This window comes from Cimex lectularius, unplaced genomic scaffold (genome assembly GCF_000648675.2).
Source record: "Cimex lectularius strain Harlan isolate CLEC.00 unplaced genomic scaffold, Clec_2.1 scaffold31, whole genome shotgun sequence".
In the NCBI taxonomy this organism is placed as follows: Eukaryota; Metazoa; Arthropoda; class Insecta; order Hemiptera; family Cimicidae; genus Cimex; species Cimex lectularius.
In genome coordinates this window covers 120103-144128 of record NW_019392645.1, presented here as the reverse complement: position 1 = coordinate 144128, position 24026 = coordinate 120103, and the positions used below count along the sequence as shown (strand labels likewise).

The following is a 24026-nucleotide window of genomic DNA, read 5'->3' as shown; positions in this document are numbered from 1 at the left end:
CTCTTCACTTCGACTTGGAAGAAAATAACACCGAATGCGTCCGATAATCGTACTAGAAACAGGTTCCAGCCTCATCCTCTTTCACTTCGACTTGGAAAAAAATAATACAGAATGCTCTGCCTTGTCCGGCGATCGTCCTAGATAGGAGTTCGAGCCTCTTTAACTTCGACCAGGAAAAAAATAACACCGAATGGACTCCCTTGTCCGACGTTCGTCCTAGAGAGGGGTTCCCGCGCCTTTCACTTCGACTTGGAAGAAAATAACACCGAATGCACTGCCTTGTCCGGCGATCGTCCTAGAACGGAGTTCCAGCCTATTTCACTTCGACTTGGAAGAAAATAACACCGAATGCACTGCCTCGTCCGATAATCGTCCTAGAAAGGGGTTCCAGCCTATTTCACTTCGACTTGGAAGAAAATAACATCGAATGCCCTGTCTTGTCCGACGTTCGCCCTAGAAAGGAGTTCCAGCATCTTTCACTTCGACATGGAAGAAATTCACACCGAATGCACTGCCTTGGCCGACGATGTCCTAGAAAAAAGTTCCGGCCTCTTTCACTTCGACTTGGAAGAAAATAACACCGTATGCTCTGTCTTGTCCGACGTTCGTCCTAGAGAGGAGTTCCAGCCTCTTTCACTTCCACTTGGAAGAAAACACCGAATGCTCTGTCTTGTCCGACGTTCGTCCTAGAAAGAGGTTCCATCCTCTTTCACTTCGACTTGGAAGAAAATAATACCGAATGCTCTGTCTTGTCCGACGTTCGTCCTAGAAAGGAGTTCCAGCATCTTTCACTTCGATTTGGAAGAAAATAACCCCGAACGCACTACCTTGTCCGACGATCGTCCTAGAAAGATGTTCCAGCCTATTTCACTTCGACTTGGAAGAAAATAACACCGAATGGACTCCCTTGTCCGACGATGTCCTACAAAAACGTTCCGGCGTCTTTCACTTCGACTTGGAAGAAAATAACATCGAATGCACTGCCTTGTCCGGCGATCTGCCTAGAAAGGAGTTCCAGCCTCTTTCCCTTCGACTTGGAAAAAAATAATAGAGAATGCACTGCCTTGTCCGGCGATGTCCTAGATCAAAGTTCCAGCCTCTTTCAGTTCGACTTGGAAAAAAATAACACCTATGGCACTACCTTCTGCGACGATCATCCTAGAAATATGTTCCAGCCTATTTCACTTCATCTTGGAAGAAAATAACACCGAATGCACTGCCTTGTCTGGCGATCGTCCTAGAGAGAAGTTCCAGCCTCTTTCATTCGACTTGGAAGAAAATAACACCGAATGCACTGCCTTGTTCGGCGATCGTCCTAGAAAAGAGTTCCAGCCTCTTTCACTTCAACTTGGAAGAAAATAACACCGAATGCACTGCCGTGTCCGGCGATCGTCCAAGCCTCGTGTGACTTCTTCCTGGAGAGTAATTCCAGCCTCTTTCACTTCGACTTGGAATGCAAACCGTATGCAATATCTATAGCGTGGAGTTTGAGAGAAATTTGTTTAAAGGCGCCGGCCGCCGGTCGACAGGACGCAGGCGTGAGACGATGGCGTGTTCAGTTTTGAAAACTCACAGAACCGTCGCTGGCCGGGGGCGAGAGCCGATTCTTCGTGAACCGCGCCGTTACCTTTCCAAAGATGAAAATAAACACGTTGTTTTCTTTCCGGACCTGATTAGATAAATTACATTTTCTAACTATGTCCTTTTGCCGGAGGAGTCGGTTTTTAATTAAGCTCAACACGCCGTCGCCTACATCGTCGGATAAAAGGAGACGTATAGGATCGTACGTCTCATTCCCCGTCTAACCCGCGGCCGCGTAGCACTGGCATTCATTCCCATCAAACGGACTTGCCGTGACGCCGTTTTAGCACTTCGATCATGGAGCCGGACTTCCCCCAGGAGATGTTCATCGGCGCCCTCGACATCGGCACCTCCAATGTGCGCTTTTTCATAATCGACGTCAACGGGAACATCAAGGGATCCGACAGCAGTTCCGTAAGTCCTTCTACAGCAATTCACTTTTTCCCGGGGAGGGTGTCACGACAGAGACTGACTAGAATCTGACACATTACTATTCCGAGTGGTCGCGACTTTTCGACATGCTCAGGTTTCCCCTCACCCGTCCAAAACTTCATGCCACAATCATAAGATTTATTTATTGAAAGTGAAGTTTTTCTTACGAAACTCGATAATTTCCCTGAGGAAATTTCATACAGGAAAAGATCCGATGTCTATCTTCAATTCGACAAAAATGATTCCCGTCTTAGTTCCCACTCGTTCGCAAATTCGACGTATCGCTTTCTAAGAGAAATCTTTGGATTTTCTGCTCAGAAGTACGTTGCCCACCCGTGGAATGACACTCGTCGCAGAAACATCCAGAAGTCTCGTAAAAGATTATGAAAGATTAAAAGCCATGAAAAATTTCTTCCCAGTCAGCTTTTAAAAATTAAACTTTTTACAAACCCAAATTGAATTTTTTAGGTTTAAATTGTACTTTTTCAAACCCTAATCTTGAATTTTTTTCATACCAGAATTAAACTTATTCCAACCCAAATTGGACATTTTCAAGCCCAAATTAAACTTGAATGGTTTTATTTTTCCAACCAAAATTGAGCTTTTTTAAGCCTTACTTTCATACCAAAATCTAACTTTTCCAACCCAAGTGGAACTGTTTTGTAATCTTAAATTGTACTTTTTCCTAACTTAAATCTTGAATTTTTGTGGTACCAAAATCTAACGTATTCAAAACCAAATTGGACATTTTCGAACTCAGAATGGAACTTTCATATTTTTATTTTTCAAACCCAAATTGAACTTTTTTTAACCTTTTTGTCATACGAATATCGAACATATTACAACCCAAAATGTACACTGTTTGAAACCAAATTGAACTCATTCCAACCGCAATTTGACTTTTTCAAACCAAAATTGAACTTTGCCAAACTCAAATATAATTTATTCGTAACCTAAATTGAATTTTTCATACCAAAATCGAACATATTCCAACCCAAATTGGACACTCGAACCAAATTTGCACGTTCTTTTTTTTACAAACCCAAATTGATCTTTTCTCAAGCTATTTTCATACCAAAATCGAACTTATTTCAACCCAAATTGAACTTTTATATTTTCAAACCCAAATTGTACTTACTCCCAAACTCAAAAAGAATTTATTCCAAATCTAAATTTAATTTTTCATGCCAAAATCGAACTCATTCCAACCTGAATGGGCACTTTTCGAAACAAAATTGAACTTTTATATTTTTTTTTTCCAAATCCAGATTAATCTTATTACCACCCAAATTGGACATCTCCAAACCAAAATTGAACTTTTTACGGACACAGATTGCACTTCTTTTAAAACGTCTTCTTTGTACTCTAAAGCCAATTCAATTTTTCAAATCAAATTGAACTTTTTCATTTCGAACCCTTATCGAAATTATTCCAACCCAAATTGGATATTTTCAAACGAAAATCGAACTTATTCCAACCAAAATTGGACAGTTTAGAAACCCCCCCCCCATTTAAACATGTTGAAACTGCAATTAAACTTTCAAACCCAAATAGTACTTATCCCAATCTAAATTGAACTTTTTCTAAACTGCACATAGTTTTTCTAAACCACATTATACTTTTACCAAAGCTGATTAAATTTTTGATCAATCAAATATAATTTTTTTCTACCCAATTGAAACTTATTCCCACCCAGTTCGAACATAATCCAACCCAAATTGAACTCATTCCAACCCAAATCGAACTTTTTTTTAAAAACGCATAATACTTTTTCCAAAGCAAATTCCAAATTAAACTTTTTCCCACCAAACCAAAATTTAACATTTTTCAAACCCATTGTATAAACAGAAATAGAAATAAATTCATTAAAAAAAAAAAACATTTTCACAGTAAAGCTTGGACCCTTTACAGTGAGTAGACAAATGTCAAATAATTAAATAGCAAAAAGGTTACAACATATAATGCAAGAAAAAAATTGTTATTAGACAAAATTTGTACTAATGTAATAGAACAAATATATAATACCTACTCCAACCTAAATTGTACTTTTCCTAAACGCATTATACTTTCTCCAAAGCAAATTGACCTTTTTACACACCAAATTTAAATAGCTCTATACTGAATTATGTTTTATTCAAACAATTTTTTTTTTTAATCTGTGATACAAAGTAGGTTAGCAAAATCTTTGGATTTATAATATGCTCGGTTAAGGAAATAATGTTGGCCACATTAACTTACCTATTTTTAATTTGAGATAAATTTAAAGAGGTCTATTTTGGTTGATATTTCGACCTATAAAAGAATCATGTTTTAAATACATGTATATTTAAGAGGATTTTTTTCGACTTATTAGGTAATTTTAATTAGCTTTAATTATTTTATTTAATCCATTTACGTTTTAGTGGTCAATTGACCAAGTTACTTCTTTAAATTAATTAATTATTTTTATGTAAGATCTTGGTTGAGATTTTATCTCGGTAGAGTTTTTATCTCAACCAAGTTATTACATAAAAAGAAATTTTTTTTTAAACTTGAAACATGTAAAAGTTAAAAAGTTAATTAGATCTTAGATAAGTTAGATATCTCTAAGATCTTAGATCTTAGTTAATTAGATAAGCAATTCTAATGATGATTTTTGTTTAGAATCGTTTTATCTGGTATGGAAATATTTCAATTTGATTTGAAAAATTTGAGCTCATTTTATAAGGTAAAAGCGCACATTTTTTTCTTAAATTAGTTTATCCTCCTTTTTTTTAAAAAAAGATAGTTCCTACTTACAGTAAGTTGTTTTCGAGTGTTCCGGATTTCGAGCCCTTAGCTCATCATCAGATTTCTACGACACGTCTCTCGACATGGTGACGTGTGTAGAAATCCTTCAATCTGATGATGAGTTTAGGGCTCGAAATCCGTATCATTGGAAAACAACTTAATGTGAGTAGGAACTATCTTTTTTTTTAAAGGATTGAATACCACACTCATTCCATCATTCATCATTTCTATTAGTTTATCCTTGTCGATTGATTTCACGGGGCGAGGAAATCATAAAATCATGTTCCACTAGTTCCACTTAAACGTTTATTGATCTGCCTTACTTCCCCCCTTTGTTAAATTTTAACGAGGGAATCAATTTTTCAAAGTAAATCGATAGATTTTTTTCCAGTTTTGAATATTATACGCCCTGTGAACCGGCGCCAGCGAAATAGAAATTTTCTTTTGAAATTTGTCGATCTTTCCACACTCGAATCTTCATCCTCGTAGTTTTACCATTATTGTTTACATCAAATGATGTTTTTACGATTCATCATAATCTTCGTTTTGGAAGAAGAAAACAAAATTGTAATTTGAATTTTATACGTAGTCGTTTGTAAAGGCGGCGTTTTATTTTATTAAATCCATTATCTTTATATGTGTGTTAAACGTTTTCGGCTTATCATAGAAAGTAAACATAATAGTTTTATTTACAGGCATTTGTACATGCGATTCTCATTAGTTACATCCTTGACATGTTCCTGATATCTTAAGCTACATGGCTGTTATTGAACAAGTCAATTACATGACACCTCAAAGGAAACGTAAATGTTGACTTAGTAAGCCACTTAGGAGGCCGAGAACTTTATTTCCATTTATCGTATATGTGCTAATTGCTAGCCAAACGATTTAGTCAAGCTAGCCACGTTGGTTAGCCCACCTTAGATCTTTTTCCCACTGCTTCTTTTTCAAACAGGAGCGGTGTTTTGACGGAATAGGATTTGATGAACTGTCAGTTTTAATTGATATCTTCTAAGATATCCATTATCAGTGAAAGACAAAATGATAATAGATCGGATATCAATTTTTTATTATTCGAGAAGATTTTTTTTTAATCTAAAAGATTTTGTAGGGTATTTATTTGAAGGAAAAGATTATAGCCTTGGATAGAAGTCAGTTACCCTTTGGAACAGTAGATATTTTAAAATATTAAATATTCGTACTGATTAAATGGATATAATAACAAAAATAATTTGAATAAACGAGTGCATTTTTGTATAAATATTCATTTGTTTACACACAAAAAATTTCAATTTGGGTTGGAATAAGTTCGATTGTGTTTGTGGGATTCAAAAAAGTACAATTCGGGTTGAAAAATTCAGTAGGTTTTAAAAGTTTTTTTTTCTGTCGGAAAAAAGTTCAGTTTGTGTTTGAAAAAGTTCCATTTGTGTGGAAAAGAGTTCAGTTTGATTTGGCTAAAATTGAATGTACTTTAGAAAAAATATAATGAGGTTTAGAAAACGTTCGCAGGCTTGAAAAAGTACAATTTTGCTTTAAAAATGTCCAATTTGGTATGGCAAATACTAAATTTCATTTGGAAAAAATTGGATTTGATTTGAAATAACTATAACGCTGTTTGTAAAAAGTACAAATTTTAAATTTGGGATTGAAAAAGTTTGTGTTTGAAAAAGTTCAGTTTGTGTTTGATAATGTCCAATTTGGGTTGGAATAAGTAAAATTTGAGTTTGAAAAAAGTTTAGTTTGGGTTTGTAAACGTTCAACTCGTGTTTGATAATGTCCAATTTGAGTTGGAATAAGTTTGATTTGAGTTGGGAAAAGGTATAAACTGGGTTTAGAAAAAGGACTTTTCGGGGTTGAAAAAAAGAATTCAATTTGGGTTAGAAAAAAGTATGGGGGTTTAGAAAAAGCACTTTTTGGGCTTGGAACAAAGTACAATTTGCATTAGAATAAGTTCAATTTTGGATTGAAAACGTTCAATTTGGATTTTATAATGACCAATTTAGGTCACAATAAGTTAAATTTGGTTTTGGAAAATGTTGTATTGGTTTGGAAAAGGACAGATAATCTTAGTTTGAAAATTGTCAATTTGGGTTTGATAATGTTCAATTTGATTTGGAATAAGTTCATTTTGGGTTTGAAAAAAAAGGTCAATTTGAGAATGGAAAAGTACAAGTTGAGTTTGAAGTATTTAGGTTTGTTTATTCATTTTCTATAACGATCCTCCTGCTTGAGGAATATTTGTTATTAAAAATAAATAAATAAAATATCGAAACAATTGTGTAGGTTATTTGTTTGAAGAAAAAAATTACAGCCATGGAAAGAATAGTTAATTGCCCTTTTGAAGGCGTTATTTTAAAATATTAAATATTCATACTATTTAAATGTATCAAATAACAGGATAATCAGAATAAACAAGTATTTTTACGTAAATATTCTTTGTTTGCACAAAAAAAGTTATCTCATGATTCTTTCAGTTATGATTTCATAGTAGAACAGTAGTTTTCATAGAACTGAAATAATCATTTGAGATAAAATACAGAGTACATAGACAAAAATCGTTAGGGGAATTAAATTTTTGTTATATGACTCACTGAATTGTCCTTTTAACAATTACACCTTCAGTAGATTTTGTTATATTGTCCACGGTTACAAAATAGATTAAGATTTTTTTATAAAATCTTTCAGTAAATTCCAATTTTTTTTTTTTTTCAAATAAAAAAATATTCTTCAAACAGGAGGATTGCTGTAAAAAAACAAATGAACAATACCTAAACGCTTCAACCCAACTTGTGCTTTTTCGATTCTAAATCCTAACTTATTCCAAACTAAATTGTCCATTTTCCAAACGCAATTAAAACTTTTTTCAACAAAAATTGCACTTATTCCAACTCAAATTGTACATTATCAAACCCAAATTGAAAATTTTCAAACCCAAACGGAACTCTTTTTTTCCAGGCCCAAATTGTACTTTTTCAACCCTTAATTGTACTTATGACAAATTGCATTATACTTTTTCAAAATGAAATTTATATTTGCCATACCAAATTGAACATTTTTAAACCCAAATTGTACTTTTTAAAGACTAAATCAAACTGTTTTTAAACAGCATTATACTTTTTCCAAAGCAATTTAATTTTTTCCCAAATCAAAATTGAACTATTTCCAAAGCAAATTGGACTTTTTAAACCCAAACTGAACTTTTTTTAAACCCAAACTGAATTTTTTCAAACACATGCTAACTTATTCCAAACCAAATTGGACATTTTTCAATGCAAATTGAATTTTATCAAGTCCAAATAGTCCTTTTTCCAAACCCATTTTTAAGCTTTCTTTCAATCCCAGATTAAAGTAATATTAACCAATTGGACATTATAAAACCTGTTTTAAATTTTTTATTAAACCCAAATTTAATTTATTCTAACCTAAATTGTACATCTTCTAAATTGCCTTGTACTTTTTCCAAAAAATTAACAATCCCCTATTCTTATTTATAAACTGCACAATTAAGTACTTATAATTTAAATAAACTTACCAACTTAGTCTCTAACAGTTTCTATCCCTGCTTATAAACTAAATAAACACACTCATTTAGCTCTTTAACAAATCTCTATTCCTACTCATAATTTACACAACTTAATTCTTAGATAATTTCTATCCCTAGTAATTAAATAAATAAACCAGTATAGTTTTCTAACAAATCTCTATTCCTATCCTAAGTCAGTTTATTCCTCGAGGAATGTATTATTCAAAATTCGGCCACAGCCTTGAAATCTGAAATCTGTCTTGGTATTTGTATTACTACAACTACTTCGGGCCACCAGTTCTCTTCTGACACTGCGAACTTGCGCCGACTACTCCGGCCGCACCGGTTCTCTTCTCTGACTAGGACTCTGCGAACTCTGCACCGACTGCCACAGCTACTGTTCTCTTTACTGACTCTGCCTGCCTCTTACTGACTCTCTTATTTCTCCTGGCCGACTCCTACTGACTTCTTGATCAACTCCTACTGCCAAGACGACTGCCCCGAAGCTATATTCTGATTGTGTCTCTCCTTTTTGGGATCATATTTAAGCCAATCAGTCAGGGTGAAGGTGGAGAACCCATCAAGCTTAGGAAACACTGTTATGATTTCTTGTGACTTGATTGCCTGTTTTTCTTCCCCAGTTTGTTGTGCTTTTCGGGTGTCATCCGGGCATTAGCTAACACTAGAGCTTATGCGATAAGGCCACTTGTCCGCACCACAGTAAATATTTCTGTGGCAATTGCCTGGGAATGACCCACATTACACAGTGTTATTATTTTGCCAGCTTCGTTTGGCTGTGTGGGGTTTGTGTGGAAGAGAAGGCCTAATCTCAGCATCGTGGAAACTTCCGATGGCCTAGTCTTACATAATACGCTTTCACAGCAATTAGCCGAAATATTCTCCTTTTCCAGCTTAATATTACAAATTAATTTTTAATCCCCGCAAAAATTTGTTTAAGAATCCTTTCTGGAATCTTCACAATTTTCACAACCAAAATGTACTTTTTCAACCCCAAATTGAACTTTTCCAAGAAATTTTCCTTGAAATACGTCTGTATATTGTGCAATTTCTTCTTGAGGTTCTGACGATAATGACTTGTCACTAGATTGTCCCTTATTCTTTTGAATATGAAGGCTAGTGTCAAGTTCCCATTCCGTAATTTATAAGGCCTTTTGGGAGAAATTAAGTCCATCAGAAGGCACAGAAATTTAAAATGTTTTGTTCTCAGCAAATCATGGTGTATTATTTTACAGGTTGAGCTTTTATATCCTAAGCCTGGCTATGTGGAAATTGATCCAACAAGTCTATGGAACCAAATTGTAAATGTAATGACTTCAGCCATCAAAAGTAAGTTGCCAACTTTAAATTGCCAATTTTAGAAATAGCTACATTTAATACACGTATTCACATAAAAAATTGTGTTACCAATCTTTTATCAATCCATACGAACTCAAAAAGTCCAAAGTAATTTGATGTTTAGTTAATTTGAGGTAAAATGACCCAAGTCGTTAAAATTCCCCATAGATGTTATAATTATGATTCATTTTTGATTGAATAATACAGCTTATTTTTCAGTTTGGTTAGTAGGCTTTTAAATTAATTGTTTTTAAAATAATTTTTGATTAACTGACCAATTATTAGCTGTTAGATTAAAATCCTATCAGTTGGTTAGCAAGGTGTGTTTACTGGTAAATTCTTACTAATCCAAATTTAAATAATATTAATTTTTTTAATGGAAAACATTGTTACATATTTTCACATAAAAAGTTTTTTTTTTTAACCCATTTTATCTGTTTATATAATACTTCATGAAATATTATGAATGATACTTACATTTTTTTTCAGAAACGGAAATTAATGTTTCTCAGATTAAAAGTTTAGGCATATCTTGCCAGAGATGTACTTTTGTTACTTGGAACAGGCTTACAAATGTGCCATATCATAAATTCATAACATGGAAAGATATCCGGGCTGATGAAATGGTGAAGAATCTAAATTCCTCGTACACAATGAAGGTATGTTAAAAAAAAAAGTAAAATTATTATGGCGGTACAAATATTCTTAACACGATGACTGTGTCCTATGCCATTTTGGCTGCCCAGGCAGAACCCAATGTATCACGTAGAGTAGCTCTTTGGTACATAAAAATAATGCAAATGATTTTTTAAGGCTGCTCTTGGAATTTCGATCGGAATCAGCAGGTGAAGTGGAGAGTATAAAATGTATAAATGGGAGGGCGCAGATCGTGCGTCCACCCCACTCAGACAGTTGGCAACATGTTAAATGATTAAAATTGAAATTTTAAACTGTTGATACAAATATCAAAGCACTAGAGTTGTATAGCCCTTAAATATTTGATTGATTTTCTGTTCTAGTGCCTTAGAGGTGTATCAAAAGCTTTGTACACATTATCTCGAAGCAAACGATTTTTAGCTGGAAGTGTACTCAAATTAATGAATGTTCAGGTATTTATTAATACATTTAGTCATTACTTTGAATTATTCATATTATCTTTGTATTGTCTGTTTACTGATTTTTTCAATTTTTGCTTGGACTTTATTTTGACGTTTATAAGTGTAAAGTAATTCAACAATAATAAAAAACACACTCCATTGTTGGGGACCTTTTAAAAAAATGTTTATGAAATTCATGCTAAAATCAACAAATCCTTCCATGCTGCTTAGATAGGTAAAAGATAAATACTCGCATTAATAATTTTGGTTTTGTTTCAGGTAACGGTGAGACTGCTTTGGGTTTTAAAAAATATTCCTGGATTGTCAGAAGATGCAGTTGCTGGAAATGTGGCTTTTGGTACTATTGACACATGGTTACTTCATAAATTTACCGAGGGGAAAATCCATTTAACTGATGTATCAAATGCTAGTGCTACTGGTCTATTCGATCCTTTTACTATGTGTTGGGCTGATTGGGCAATAAAATTATTCAATATTCCAATCAAAATGCTTCCGACTGTGGTCGATTCTGCTGGAGATCATTTTAGAGAGATATCACCGAGTATTTTGGGCCATGCGATTCCAATTCGATCAGTTGTACGATATTAAAAATTTAAACAAACTGTTTCTTTAGCTCACTGGTTCTATTTTTATAGGTCGCAGATCAATCTGCTTCACTTTACGGTTCGTGTTGTTTCTCGGAAGGGGATTTGAAAGTCACACTGGGTACTGGTACATTCCTAAATGTAAACACAGGATCAGTACCTCATGCATCTGTAGCTGGTCTTTATCATTTATCATTTTGTTTAATTATTCTTTGAGTCATAAGTTATAGCACGTATATATTTTTTAGGTCTTTATCCTGTTGTTGGTTGGAGGTACAAAGATGAACTAGTTTATTTAGCCGAGGGTGCTTCTAATGACACAGGAACAGTAATTAAATGGGCTCAACAAATGGGTACGCATATGATTAATAAAATAAGTCATCTCCTATTTTTTTTTAACAATTTTAATTCAAAAAACATATATAATATCATAAAAATATAAAAACAAGTTGGGTAATTTGGATAGAATAATCAATTGTACAATTATTATTATTTTTTTTTGTATAATTATAAAATTTCTGTTCAGGTCGTTTCAATCAATCTAGATACACTGAAATATTTATTTACCAATAGAATATTGCAAATTTTCCAACGATTTCATTAGATTTTCACACAATTTTTAAAATTTTTAATTTTTGTATACAACTATTCCCAACTGTATGATTATTAAATGTTTATGTACTACTTGTCTCTGCAAACAGTTGCAAATGTTGCACATATACTCGGTTAAAAGAAACTACAAACGGGAATCTTTTCTATGCTTGAAGAAAATATCAGGTGGTCCAAGCCTGTAATCAGCATAATCCATTCTGTGAGATCATCTTTTGGGGAGTGGTAGTGTTCTGTGCTCTTAATTTAAACCGAAATTATACTTTTTCAAGCCTAAATCAAACTTCTTCTACAGAGCATTATATTTGTTCCAAAACAAATTTAATTTTTGCCAAATCAAATGGAACTAATTATTCCAAACCAAATTGAACTTTTTCTAAACGAAATTGCACTTTCTTAAAGCCAAAAATGGATTTTTTCAATCCCAAATCATACTTATTCCATCCCAAATCGGACTTATTCCATTCCAAATTGGATTTTTTCAAACCCAAATAGTCCTTTTCCAAACCCCTTTTTATTTTTATTTTTTCTCAATCCCAAATCGAACTTATTCAACCCAAATTGTACTTTTCAAACTCAAATTTAACTTAATGCAAACCAAATTGGATATTTTCAAACCTAAGTTGTACTTTTTCAATCCCAAATCAAACTTATTCCAATGCAAATTGGGCATTATCAAATTGAAAGATTTTCAAGCCCAAATAGTCCTGTTCTAAACAACAAAAACTTTTTCAAATCAAAATTTAACTTTGATCATTAGTAAATCCAAATTGAACTTTTTCAAACCCAATTCAAACTTCTCTCTTTCTCTCTCTCTGTGATAAACATCTCAGTCCAAACCGGTTTGTGTGTAGGGCTTAATACCTCTGACAATTTTTGGTTTGTTATCATCCATTCAGTCTTCTTTCGGACTTACATACCAAGACAAGTCATACCAATTCTTAGTTGCATGATCAGTATTCTTAGACTATAACTAGTATATTTATTAATTTTCACTAGTCACTTCACTTTTAATAAGATTAAACAGTTCAAATCAAATTTATTGTTAAATTTGTTTACTAGGTTTCATTGAAGACTTAGATGAGTGCTCGTCAGTTGCAGCTTCATTGACGGACAATGATGGAGTTTTTTTTATTCCTGCTTTTGGGGGCCTGCAGGTAAATTTGATTAAATGATAGCAAATAGCTTGCACAATTGTTTCATATTGTTCATAAATGAAACAAAATACAAAAGCTATCAATTTTTTTACTTTTGTATTTATTTATTGTTTTTTAAATAACTACCCCACAAAAAAGTGGCACACTTTGAAATTTTAATTTCTTTTGTAATTTGACAATGTTTTGGCCATATTTTTTATTTAATAATAAAAATGATTTAGTAATTATAATAAGATGAAAAGTATTTGTTTTTATCGTTGATTGTGAGGCAAAACTACTTTTTCTTTCTTTTTTTTAACGAGGGTTCGCAACTACGTAATTCCTAATTTGATTTAAAATCCCCACAATGTATATCATCAATCAACAAAGGCATTTAATCCTTTAAAAATGCCTTTATTCACTATTGTGCACACAAGCAAGTTTCCCATTGCCATTGCACTCATTGAGGTTGGAAGAAATCAGCGTTACATGGCAAGAATTTTAGGTTTGCCTGAAACGAGGTCCGTCGGCGAATAAAGTTGTTTTAATTGAAAATAAGGAAATCCAAAGAATTACAATATTGTGTAAACTAAAACAACTTTTATTGTTTATCCTATATAATATAATATTCATTCTTTACATTATCGATATTTACATAACTGTCAACTGTTAGATTGTCTTTGATCATCCTATTTCATTTCATTCACACCATAGTTAAGATCTTGTAAAAGTCTTGTAAAAAAAGTTGCACGATTAAAATATAAAGTGAGAATAAGCAAGTTGATTACAGAACAATCGAGTTAAAACTTTGTTAAATAAATTATTCGGAGATCATGAGATGTGGTCTGGTGTGGTGATGTAGGTTTAGAAAAACATGTTCTTTATCATGCCAACGTGTATAATTTACAAAATCAATTTTTAAATTTTATAGCAACATCCCAATATCTGGATAAGAGAGTAAAGCAACATATCTATGATTGCAAAAAACCCAAACAAAATCCTACAGCACTGGCTACCCACCATTTTGAACACCAACACAGTATCTATTTCAACAGACCAAAAATATTACACACAGAACAATTTTTTACATCAACAGGGATAAATACAGAATCAATTACAAAATATACACGTAAACTCAGTCGCTATGCTAATATCATTAATCAAATTCAATATCAATAACATACATATATCACACAAAACATAATACAACACCAGTCATTACATTCCACACATCAAACATTTCGACATAGTCTAATTCTTCAACAATTTGTCTTTCCTTTCCCTAATTATCCCCATCTGTATAATTTTGAAAGGATAATCAGGCTGAACCATCACCCATTTTTTCCCATTGCTGGCTCCTTTCACCTCAAAAAAGCCGACTCCTCATATAAAAATTGATTTCTATCTCTATTTCCTTCCCCACCCCTTCAAAATCCAACATATATAAACATAAAACAACAACACTCTCAACACGACACACAATAATGACACATTTACACAGAAAACAAACACTTTGAGTGAGTACAAATATTTTGATTGAGTCTAAAATTAATATCAGTGTATAAATTTATTTTTTCACATCCTACGTGAATTCGTATAACTTAAACAATGTTTATAAATCCCAGGTCCAATCGAAACATTGGCATGATAAAGAACATGTTTTTCTAAACCTAAGTCACATCAGACCGCATCTCACAATCTCCAAATAATTATTAATTAATAGTCACTAAACACCACACATTTGTATAATAAAGTTCAAAGTTAATATCTTTAAAATAATTGACATTCATCTTTTATTTTCTTGTTAACAGGCGCCAATCAATGATGCTCAAGCAAGCGCAGGATTTATTGGAGTGAAACCGACATCAAAAAAAGAACACTTACTTCGGGCGATACTTGAAAGTATTGTTTTTCGAGTTGTTCTTTTGTACGATGCCTTCAAAAGAGAAACTAACTATGGTGCTTCGTTAATAAGGTAGCACAAACAAAAAAATGTCAAAAATTCTTCACTATGAAATCACATTAAAAATAAAGCTTTAAACTATGTTAAACAAGCATATTATACAATAATAAAATTAATTTTGAATAATAGTATAAATAGTTTTGATATTGTATGCACTTACATTGTTCTGTTTAAAAAAAAAAAGTCCAATTATGTTAAAAATTTTAAGGGTTTTAGGTATTTTAATATTCATTCTTTTTATTTTAAGAGTTGATGGAGGTGTGTCACAGAACGATTTCATCATGCAAGTGCTAGCTGATCTCACTGGTCTGAAAGTTGAAAGACCACCAATTGCTGACATGTCCGGAATGGGAGCCGCTTATCTAGCAGGCTTAGCTTCTGGTATGTTCTGCTACTATACAGTTGTAACTGTTTCAGTTTACACTAGATTGATGATATATTGGGTTGGTGCAAAATTTATGCAGGTTTTGAAAATTTGTTTTATTTTCGCAGGTGCTTGTGCTGTAAACAAAGCTAAATCCTCAAATCTAAATTATGGATATACTAATACTATTATACAAAACATTTTAATTTATATTGAATTTTATAAGAGTGAGGACCTGCGAAATTAAATATTTCCAAATTAGATTTTTGTCAAGTTTGAATGAATATGATTTTAAACTTGGGTGAAGTGCAGCGTAAAGCACACGTAACATCAATACAGTTAAGGAGGAGAGAAGCATGGTGCAGCGATGATTTCAGAGATTTCTTCTTGGAGATTTCAATCGAGGTCGCAGTAGGCTTCGGTAGTGGCTGACGACCAACTCAAAACGTTGATTGAAGAAACACAAGACATCACGGGAAATTGTGAAAGAGCTTAGTGTTGACCACTCAATCATTGTTTGCCATCTGGAGTAAATTGGTAATTTCTCGATCGAATCATCACGTGTGATGAGAAATGGATTCTGTACAATAACAGGAACCGTACAGATCAGTGGTTGGACAAGGATGAAGTGCCAAAATAATTCCTGAAACCAAATCTACGCCCAAAAAAGGTTATGGTGACTGTTGGTGTTGTTCACTATAATTTACTGAATTATGGTGAAACTATCACAGCAAAGAAAAATTACAAGAAATTGACAAAATGCACAGGAAACTTTGTCCAGCATTGGTAAACCGTAAGGACCTTCTTCACAACAACGTCAGGCCACAGTTGCAATGCCAACCTTGAAGAAACTTACGAAATTATGATATGGAACCTTACAGCACCCTCCATATTCACACGGCCTCTCGCCTTCCACATTATTAGGCATTTTGATCCCTTCTTAAGGGATAAATTTTTTAAAGAACGTGGTGAAGCTGAAAATTCCTTCCAAGTGCTTATTTTACATTGGCAAAGATGTATAGATTGTGGTGGAAAATATTGCGAATAAATTTTTTTGTATTATAAAAATTAAAAATAATTTCAAGGCTTTTTCACAACCTGCATTATTTATGCACCAGCCCATAAGCTCAACAATCTTGAATTAGTTAAATTTTTGTCTTGAATACTATACAATCATTAAGGAGTTTAACCAAGTTAACCAACCAAGAGTTTTTTTTATATTAAACTAGAATTTTTTTGCATCGTTTGGTGTAAAGGATTTACAAATTTCAGAAGTGCTTTATTTAAAAATTAAAAGTGTTAAATTCAAATTAATTAAAAGAATGTGAGTGAATTACGAATGGATAAATCCCAATATAAGGGTAATCCTGCTCTGCTGTCTGGTGGAACGTCTCGTTGGAAGTAGTGTTGAACTAGACAAAACACAAAAATTTAAAAATTGAATGTAAAAACTGGTAAAAGTGAAGTTTTTTTACTTTACTGTTCCTTTTTCTTTGCTTCTGTTAAATATTTTGAATTGCTTATTTTTATTTTATTTATTTATTTAATTTTTTTTAACAAGGACAAAAAAAGAGGTTTTGTTGAACACTTTTTTGGAGATAAAATTCAGGTCTTGGTAAGAAAAATTTTTGACTGATGATAATTAGGGGGAGATTGTTATGAAATGTTCAAACTCAAGCAAAAAAATTAGTAAAACAAAATTTCCTGTTAATAACAAAAAATCAGACAATTTTTTAAAATGTATTTTCAAAGAGTTTATTAACTCTGAACATCTTCTGAACTGTCCAGTTGCATTAAAACTTATAAAAATATTCACAAAAAAGTGATGAATAAAATGAGACAAATTCTCGTGATCAGAATTATTTTATAAGATATTAAAGGAAAATGGAAGAATTACTAAAAAAGAATGTGAAAATTGGTTGACCCCCCCTTAATGTACCACCAGTGTTTAAACTTTATAGTTCATATATCCTAAGAGATTTTATTCTCAACAATAATTTGGGGTAATTAATTGGGTGTGGACAGTGAGGTCATAAACCTGAAACTAGGTCATCATCCTATTCTACTTATAACGGTTGGTCTTGTCTGACATGCTTGTTTTGTCATTTTGGCCATCTGACTACTAGTTACTGATTTATATAAGCTCAAATCTCCACATGGATGTAGTTACATACACACATCTACAGAGTTGAGCCTATCACTTCTTGCAGTCAACTGGTAATTGCAGCTTTTGTAATTTACAATAAATCGAGGTAATTTACAGGCCTCGAGAATCACTCACTCTGGTTGCTGGCAGACCAGGGTTAGTTAGCATCGGTCTTATCTGAACAGCAAGGTTGAGCACCAGGAGCCATGAATAGCATGGTCATTTCAACCCCCAATGCAATCAATTCCCCAAATCCAAACCCATTCGCACTCACTCACAACTTTTCTCTGCATGCGGACACATACCTCTTTGGTCCAAAAGTGTCTGTCAACCTTGCATGTCCTAATCTTAATTGGGTGAGGATGACCCTTCTTCTACAGTCAGCCCACCTGCCAACAGTGCTGTTGATACATGAGAGATGCTTCACTGATTCAGTTTCATAGACCCCGAGTGTGAAGAGACAAGCCAAAAACCACCATACCTCAATCTAAGTTCCAAGAACTTAGCTTAGTAAAGGTATGGTAGAGTAGACGACTGTTTAACACGGCATGATCATCCTGGACCCAGGGTGGAGTCGGCCAATTGCCCAGCTAGAGTCTCGTTCCCAGTGATATACTTGCCCTCCCTAAGGCTTCACCGAAGATTCCTTCCAAATCCGAAGTCGCTGGTATATTCTACTGTATTGGCTTCTAATGATCTTGCCCGAAAGCCAATGACCTGGCAAACCAGGTCCTTGCCAAAGCAAGGAACCCTGCCTCATCTCTTGGGTACCTTTTTTTTGTGTTCTTTTATAAGTTTTATGGATTAACTAACACAGTCCAGGGGGGCCGCAGTAGCCGAATGGTTAAGGCGCCAGACTCTCGGCTAGTAGATCCCGAGGTCGTGGGTTCGATCCCCACCGTCGCCTCTGGACTTTTTCTGACGCCTAAGGGGACCGGTGGCCGCGATTGAAAGAAATTGACACGGCACTCATCAATGGAAGGGGCGGGATCGGATCTCAGCGATTTGGTCCCAACCCCCTTCAAAAATGAGTTTCTTCGATGGAAGAACACCGGTACAATGAGGGCTCAAGTTCACATTTGTGTTGCGAGCCCTCCTCCAAAATATGGAGCCATGGATAAAGTACAATAAGCTGTACAGCTCAGCTGCAGTGCTCAGGAGGGAACTCCTCCAGTCCCTGATATCCAAGGGAAAAAAAAAACAGTCCAACCACTAAAGATGGTGAAATGCCAAAACAAGCCTGACAGACCAAAATAGCAATGACAGGAATACCAGGATTATTAGAAATTGCTTACTTATGGATAAAAATCTTCTTTTTTTTTCTTAATTGTGTGAGCTGTTTTAATTTCACACACCTTAATTTTTATATAACTATATCAAAACATTAATATTTCTATTTTAGGAGTGTGGAATGGAAAGTCCGATTTCTGCAAAATGCGTAGAAACTGCCATCTGTTTTCTCCGAACAACACGCCTAAAGATGAGGAATTGATAGTAAAACGAAAAAAATCTTTCGAATTATGGCGTGGAGCTCTTACAAGATTTCTTGCTTGGTACAAGTGAGAGTTTAAAAGTTTTATTTATTTATTTTATTATTTTTTATGAAGTAATATTCACATGTTTTAAATGAATTATTACAATATCTGATTTCATTCCAGATAGGTAGAAAAGCCCTGTAACATTATTAGAGAGATTGACACTGAACTCTCACAATAAAAGTTATTTCATGTTCAGTGGTTTTATGAATGAGTTTTAATTTGCTATGGGAACATATCATTCAGGCTTATCATTCAGTTCAATAAATTATGAAAAATTGAAGTTAATTTTAGAATTTATTAACTTGAGAATTATGTTCATTCCATTTTCATAAGCTGAATGATATTTTTTTAATTCCATTTCATAAAATTACTTTGACGAATATAGTGTCGACATTTTGGTAATTTACTCTTATCATGATAATCATAATTTAATTTTAACTTTTAGTTGGTTTGGGGACTATTAGTATTTTATTTTAGAATTCATTTATGATAATAATCATATATCCACACTTACCCACAAGCAAGCACATATTTACCTTGGGTTGTTTTATTAGATCCCTTGTAAAATTTGAAATAATTTTGCACTATTTTTTACAATCGGGGCTACATACTATTTTGGCCAATGTCACCTTTTGACAGATTACCAGTCGCAATAACTCGACAATCGTACAATTAAGGTATTCACTTAACATTCTTATATTCTCCAAACAATCAATGCATTGCTCATCCTTGCAATTATATTATTAAACTTTTTTTTAGCTATTATTATGTTAGCATTTATTATGTTATATTTGTTGTTTTTAGCTACTGAATACAGTGTATTTATTTGACTATAAAATTACAAGGGTGCAGCATGCATTGATGGTTCTAAATGAACATCATAGTTACAAAGTTTTATTTGTAGACAAACTAGTGTTGCTACAAATATGTGATAGTTTGCATTTTATTTGTTATCTTACACTTAAGTGTTATTTTTTTCTATGCTAGTATATACTACTGTTAACATTGAGGTGGAATCATTATTATTATTTAATATTAAATTATAAAAAATTAGTGTTTTTATGATTGTAATATTAACACTATTAAATCACCTCCTTTGTTAAACAGATTTAATGATGTTCGTTGTGTTTTCACATTTATTATTAATCAAAAATATAATTTTTATTAGCTAATACAAATTTAATGGAAAATGGGACCAAATTATCTTGCTCAATTATTAATTTGGAAATGAAAATGCATAAATTATAAATGTTTTCTGTGATTAAAAAGTACCTTTTATCATAAATACTGCGACTACGGTATAAATGGTTGTTAATTGTTGTCAAATTTTGTATACAACAATGTAATTGTTATAATAAAGTATGATATATTTTCCAGACTTTTCGTCTTTTTGTACACTATTCTCTACTTACTTATATTTCCTTTTGTTTCTGTAAAAATGTGTTGATAACATAATGCGATTATTCAATGGAAAAGAAATGAAATATCAAGGACTGAAAAACCTGTTGATATATCAATCGAGCTGAAAAGTTCATGGAATTGTGCAAAGAAGCAGAGGAAAACCAAAGGCAAACACACTTGCCATCAACTGGGACTACAACATCATGGAAGAAATACAATCAGTTGTAGTGATAAAAAGTAACTGTTATACTTTTTTTAAGTTGAGGAACAATTTATTATTGATACACAACAATATTCAAGTTTGGACAAACACTTTTGTTGTGTTATAATCTGATTGATTCTATAGACATAGATTTTCAGATCATCAACAAAGGGTGAAGAATATGTAGAAAACAAGAAAGGCCTCAGTAGTGAACCTTGAGCTACTCCAGAGAGGATAGAATATGTAAATATGTTTTAGGCAATAGAAATATTGATTGAACCAGCCATAATAAGAAACAATTAATTAAGGTTTTCAGTTGAGATAAAAAAGTCAATGGCACGAGCGGGATTTGAACCCACGATCTTCGGCTTGATACGCCGCTGCTCTACCACTTGAGCTATCGTGACCTCGATCCACTTGGACACCAACCTCCCATCTCAACCACACCTTTTGAATTTTCCCTCAACCACGAAACTAGTGAACATAATAAGAAAGTTTGTTAATTAGTATGTCATGGTTAGCAAGATCGAAATCTTTAGAAAAATAAAGGTATATAGAAACCGCTTGTTGATTCAAAATGGAATGGATACCATTTGTTATGAGATTATTAAGCATTTAAGCAAAGATTGCTTGCATATGATTCTTTACATATAAACATTATCTACAACTTTTATCTACAAACTTTATCTACGCATTTGAAAAAAGATTTTATAAAACTGAATTTAAGAACATCAGAAAAAGTGCCTAGGGTGAGTGAGATATTTTAATTCAATTTAGTCAATATTGAAGTTGCGTTATTTTTGTAGGTAAGAGGTATTTTATTGGGGCCAGGACTTTTTTTACATTTAACTTTGGTGAACTGACCAATTACATCTTCAACCTAAAAGTGTGTTGGCAAGTTGACACAAATAATGGATCAATTGGAATTGATAATCCTGCGGGGAAGAAGTTAATTTAATGTACAAAAAGGTGAATTTGAATTTTAAAAGATTGAATTTATTTATTAATGGCAGCCACATCCTTTTATACTATTAATAAGAAAACACGTATTTATAATCAAGATAAAATACAATTGATATGTCAATATTTGATAAGCATTTGTCAATTTATCAATATTTAGTAAAAAAGTTAATTTTATTTGAAAAATGTTAACTTTAATTTGCAAAAAGGTAAATTAGATAAATAAGAAAATGAATTTAGTAAGGAAGAGGTGAATTGGATTTGTAAAAGAGTGAACTTAATATGAAAAAGGGTGAATTTAATTTCTGAAAGAGTGACTTTCAATTGCAAAGGAGTGAACTTAATTTGCAAAAGGATGAATTTGACTGGCAAGGAGTGAATTTGATTTGCAAAAGAGTTCATTTAATTTGCAAAAGGGTTAATTTGACTTGCAAAAAGGTGAATTTGATTGGATTTGGTGAAAATTCAATTTTCCAAATGGTGACTTTCAATTGCAAAGAAGTGAACTTGATTGAAAAAAAGGTGAATTTAATCGCAAAATAATAAATTTGACTGGCAGAAGGGTGAAATTGGTTTGCAAAAAGGGAAATTTAATTTCTAAAAGGGTGACTTTCAAATGCAAAAGGGTGAATTTGATTTGCAAAGGAGTGTACTTGATTTTCAAAAGAGGGGTGAATTTCAAATGCAAAAAGTGAATTTGATTTGCAAAAGGATGAATTTCATATGTAAAATGGTGAATTTGATTTGCACAAGAATGAATTTAATTTTATCTTTTTTTTATATACTCCTTTTACTTCCATTCTATTTCAGTGTGTCTGCTTTTTCATAACCCCAAATTTCATTGTTTCCTATACAAGTTATTATTGGTTCTTGTGATTTCTCAGGTTTTGAAGATTTTGGATGCATTCACTGACTCATTTTGATGTGATTTTTCACTTGCTTGTGAGGTAAAGTCAAAAAGCAAAAGAATTGCATGAAGCCCTGGCAGAAGTCAGTGACACTAATGACCTGACCCTGGCTTGGGTCCCTGGGCGCTTGGGACAAGGAGGCAATGAGAAAGTGGGCTTGTTGTCCAAAAATGAGCTAGTATGAATTCTCTAAGCCGCTCTAGGTAGCTTTGCAACTTGCCTCAAAAAGGACACATCATAAAATGGATTCTTAATAAGTGAATTCAAAACCTAGTGAAACATCATCCCAGGCATGATGCACACAAAGAGATTAATAAAAGGGCCATCCGCCAAAATTAGGTAGGAATTACGAGTTAACTACAACAGAACCAGGATTCTAGTCGCCTAAGGAAGTGCATGCATTGGAGTATAGGCAGAAGAAACACTGTTCAGATGACGCAAGGAAAAGGAAGAGATGCAAAACCCATTTCATGTTTTTTTAGGGTCTATGTAGGTAAAGATTCTTGCAACTAGGAGAAGAAAAACCGCAATATCCTACACTTAGGAACCGTTGGCAAGGCTTTGGAGGTTGATTAACAATCTGAAGCTGGCCAGTCACTTATAAAATTAGAAGAGCACAATAGATCTTCTCAAGTCGAGGTTTAGAAGGCCTTATGGCCACCTCTTTTATCCCTATCCCTTAGTGAAGATGTTAAATAGAAAGGGAACTGAGTGAGATCCCCGTGGGATGTTATGTGGGAGGTTTTTGGAGGCGAAGTTGGTGGTACAAGCTTTGTAACATTCATTTGGGATCATATCCAGCCAGGAAATATGTGTAATTATAATTATTATTGTTGTTAAATAATTTGTTGAAGTCGTGATGAGCGGTCAAGAATGAGGTGGTTTAGAAAACACCTTTTTCATTTTTTTTGCTTATTATTCGACCTTTTTTGGGTCATCTTCAAGGCCTGGATAAATTACAAAACATGTTGATTGGAAAAAATACAATTTAATTTAAATTTTGAACCAAGATGAAATCCTCACATAAAGTGTGGTTCGATTCTTGCGGTGTCATATTGTCTTTCCTTCGTTATCGTTCTTGATAATTAACTTCCTTTCCAATATTGAATGCCGAATCATAAATCTAATCCTGAAAATCCCCATTCTCGATTTCCTTTGAGTTAAATCAAACCGCCTATGATCAAAGAAATTTTCTCAGATTTACCGAGTCCCCCACCCAGTCACAATCATATAAAAAAGCAGAATACAAATTCACCTTGCACAACACCAATATGGCACCACAAGAACCTCACTTTATGCACTGAAGATGAGCTGAATAAACGTCGAAACGTCAGCAAAAAAATGAAAAAGGTGTTTTCTAAACTACCTCTTTCTTGACCGCTCCTTACGACTTGAACAAATTATGAAGCAACAGGTCAATAAGAAACACACATTTC

General features: G+C 33.3%; 1 protein-coding gene across 1 annotated transcript; it reads left to right on the top strand.

The window, feature by feature from the left end:
• The first annotated feature begins 1570 nt into the window (after positions 1-1570).
• LOC106670503 (putative glycerol kinase 5) lies at positions 1571-20497 on the top strand. The gene is made up of 11 exons (XM_014400935.2): positions 1571-1995; positions 9559-9652; positions 10151-10320; positions 10681-10770; positions 11038-11355; positions 11415-11541; positions 11612-11716; positions 13035-13129; positions 14920-15083; positions 15319-15452; positions 18984-20497. Exons 1-11 carry the CDS (start codon positions 1879-1881, stop codon positions 19142-19144), a joined length of 1575 nt encoding a protein of 524 aa, XP_014256421.1. The 5' UTR covers positions 1571-1878; the 3' UTR covers positions 19145-20497.
• Positions 20498-24026: the final 3529 nt, after the last annotated feature.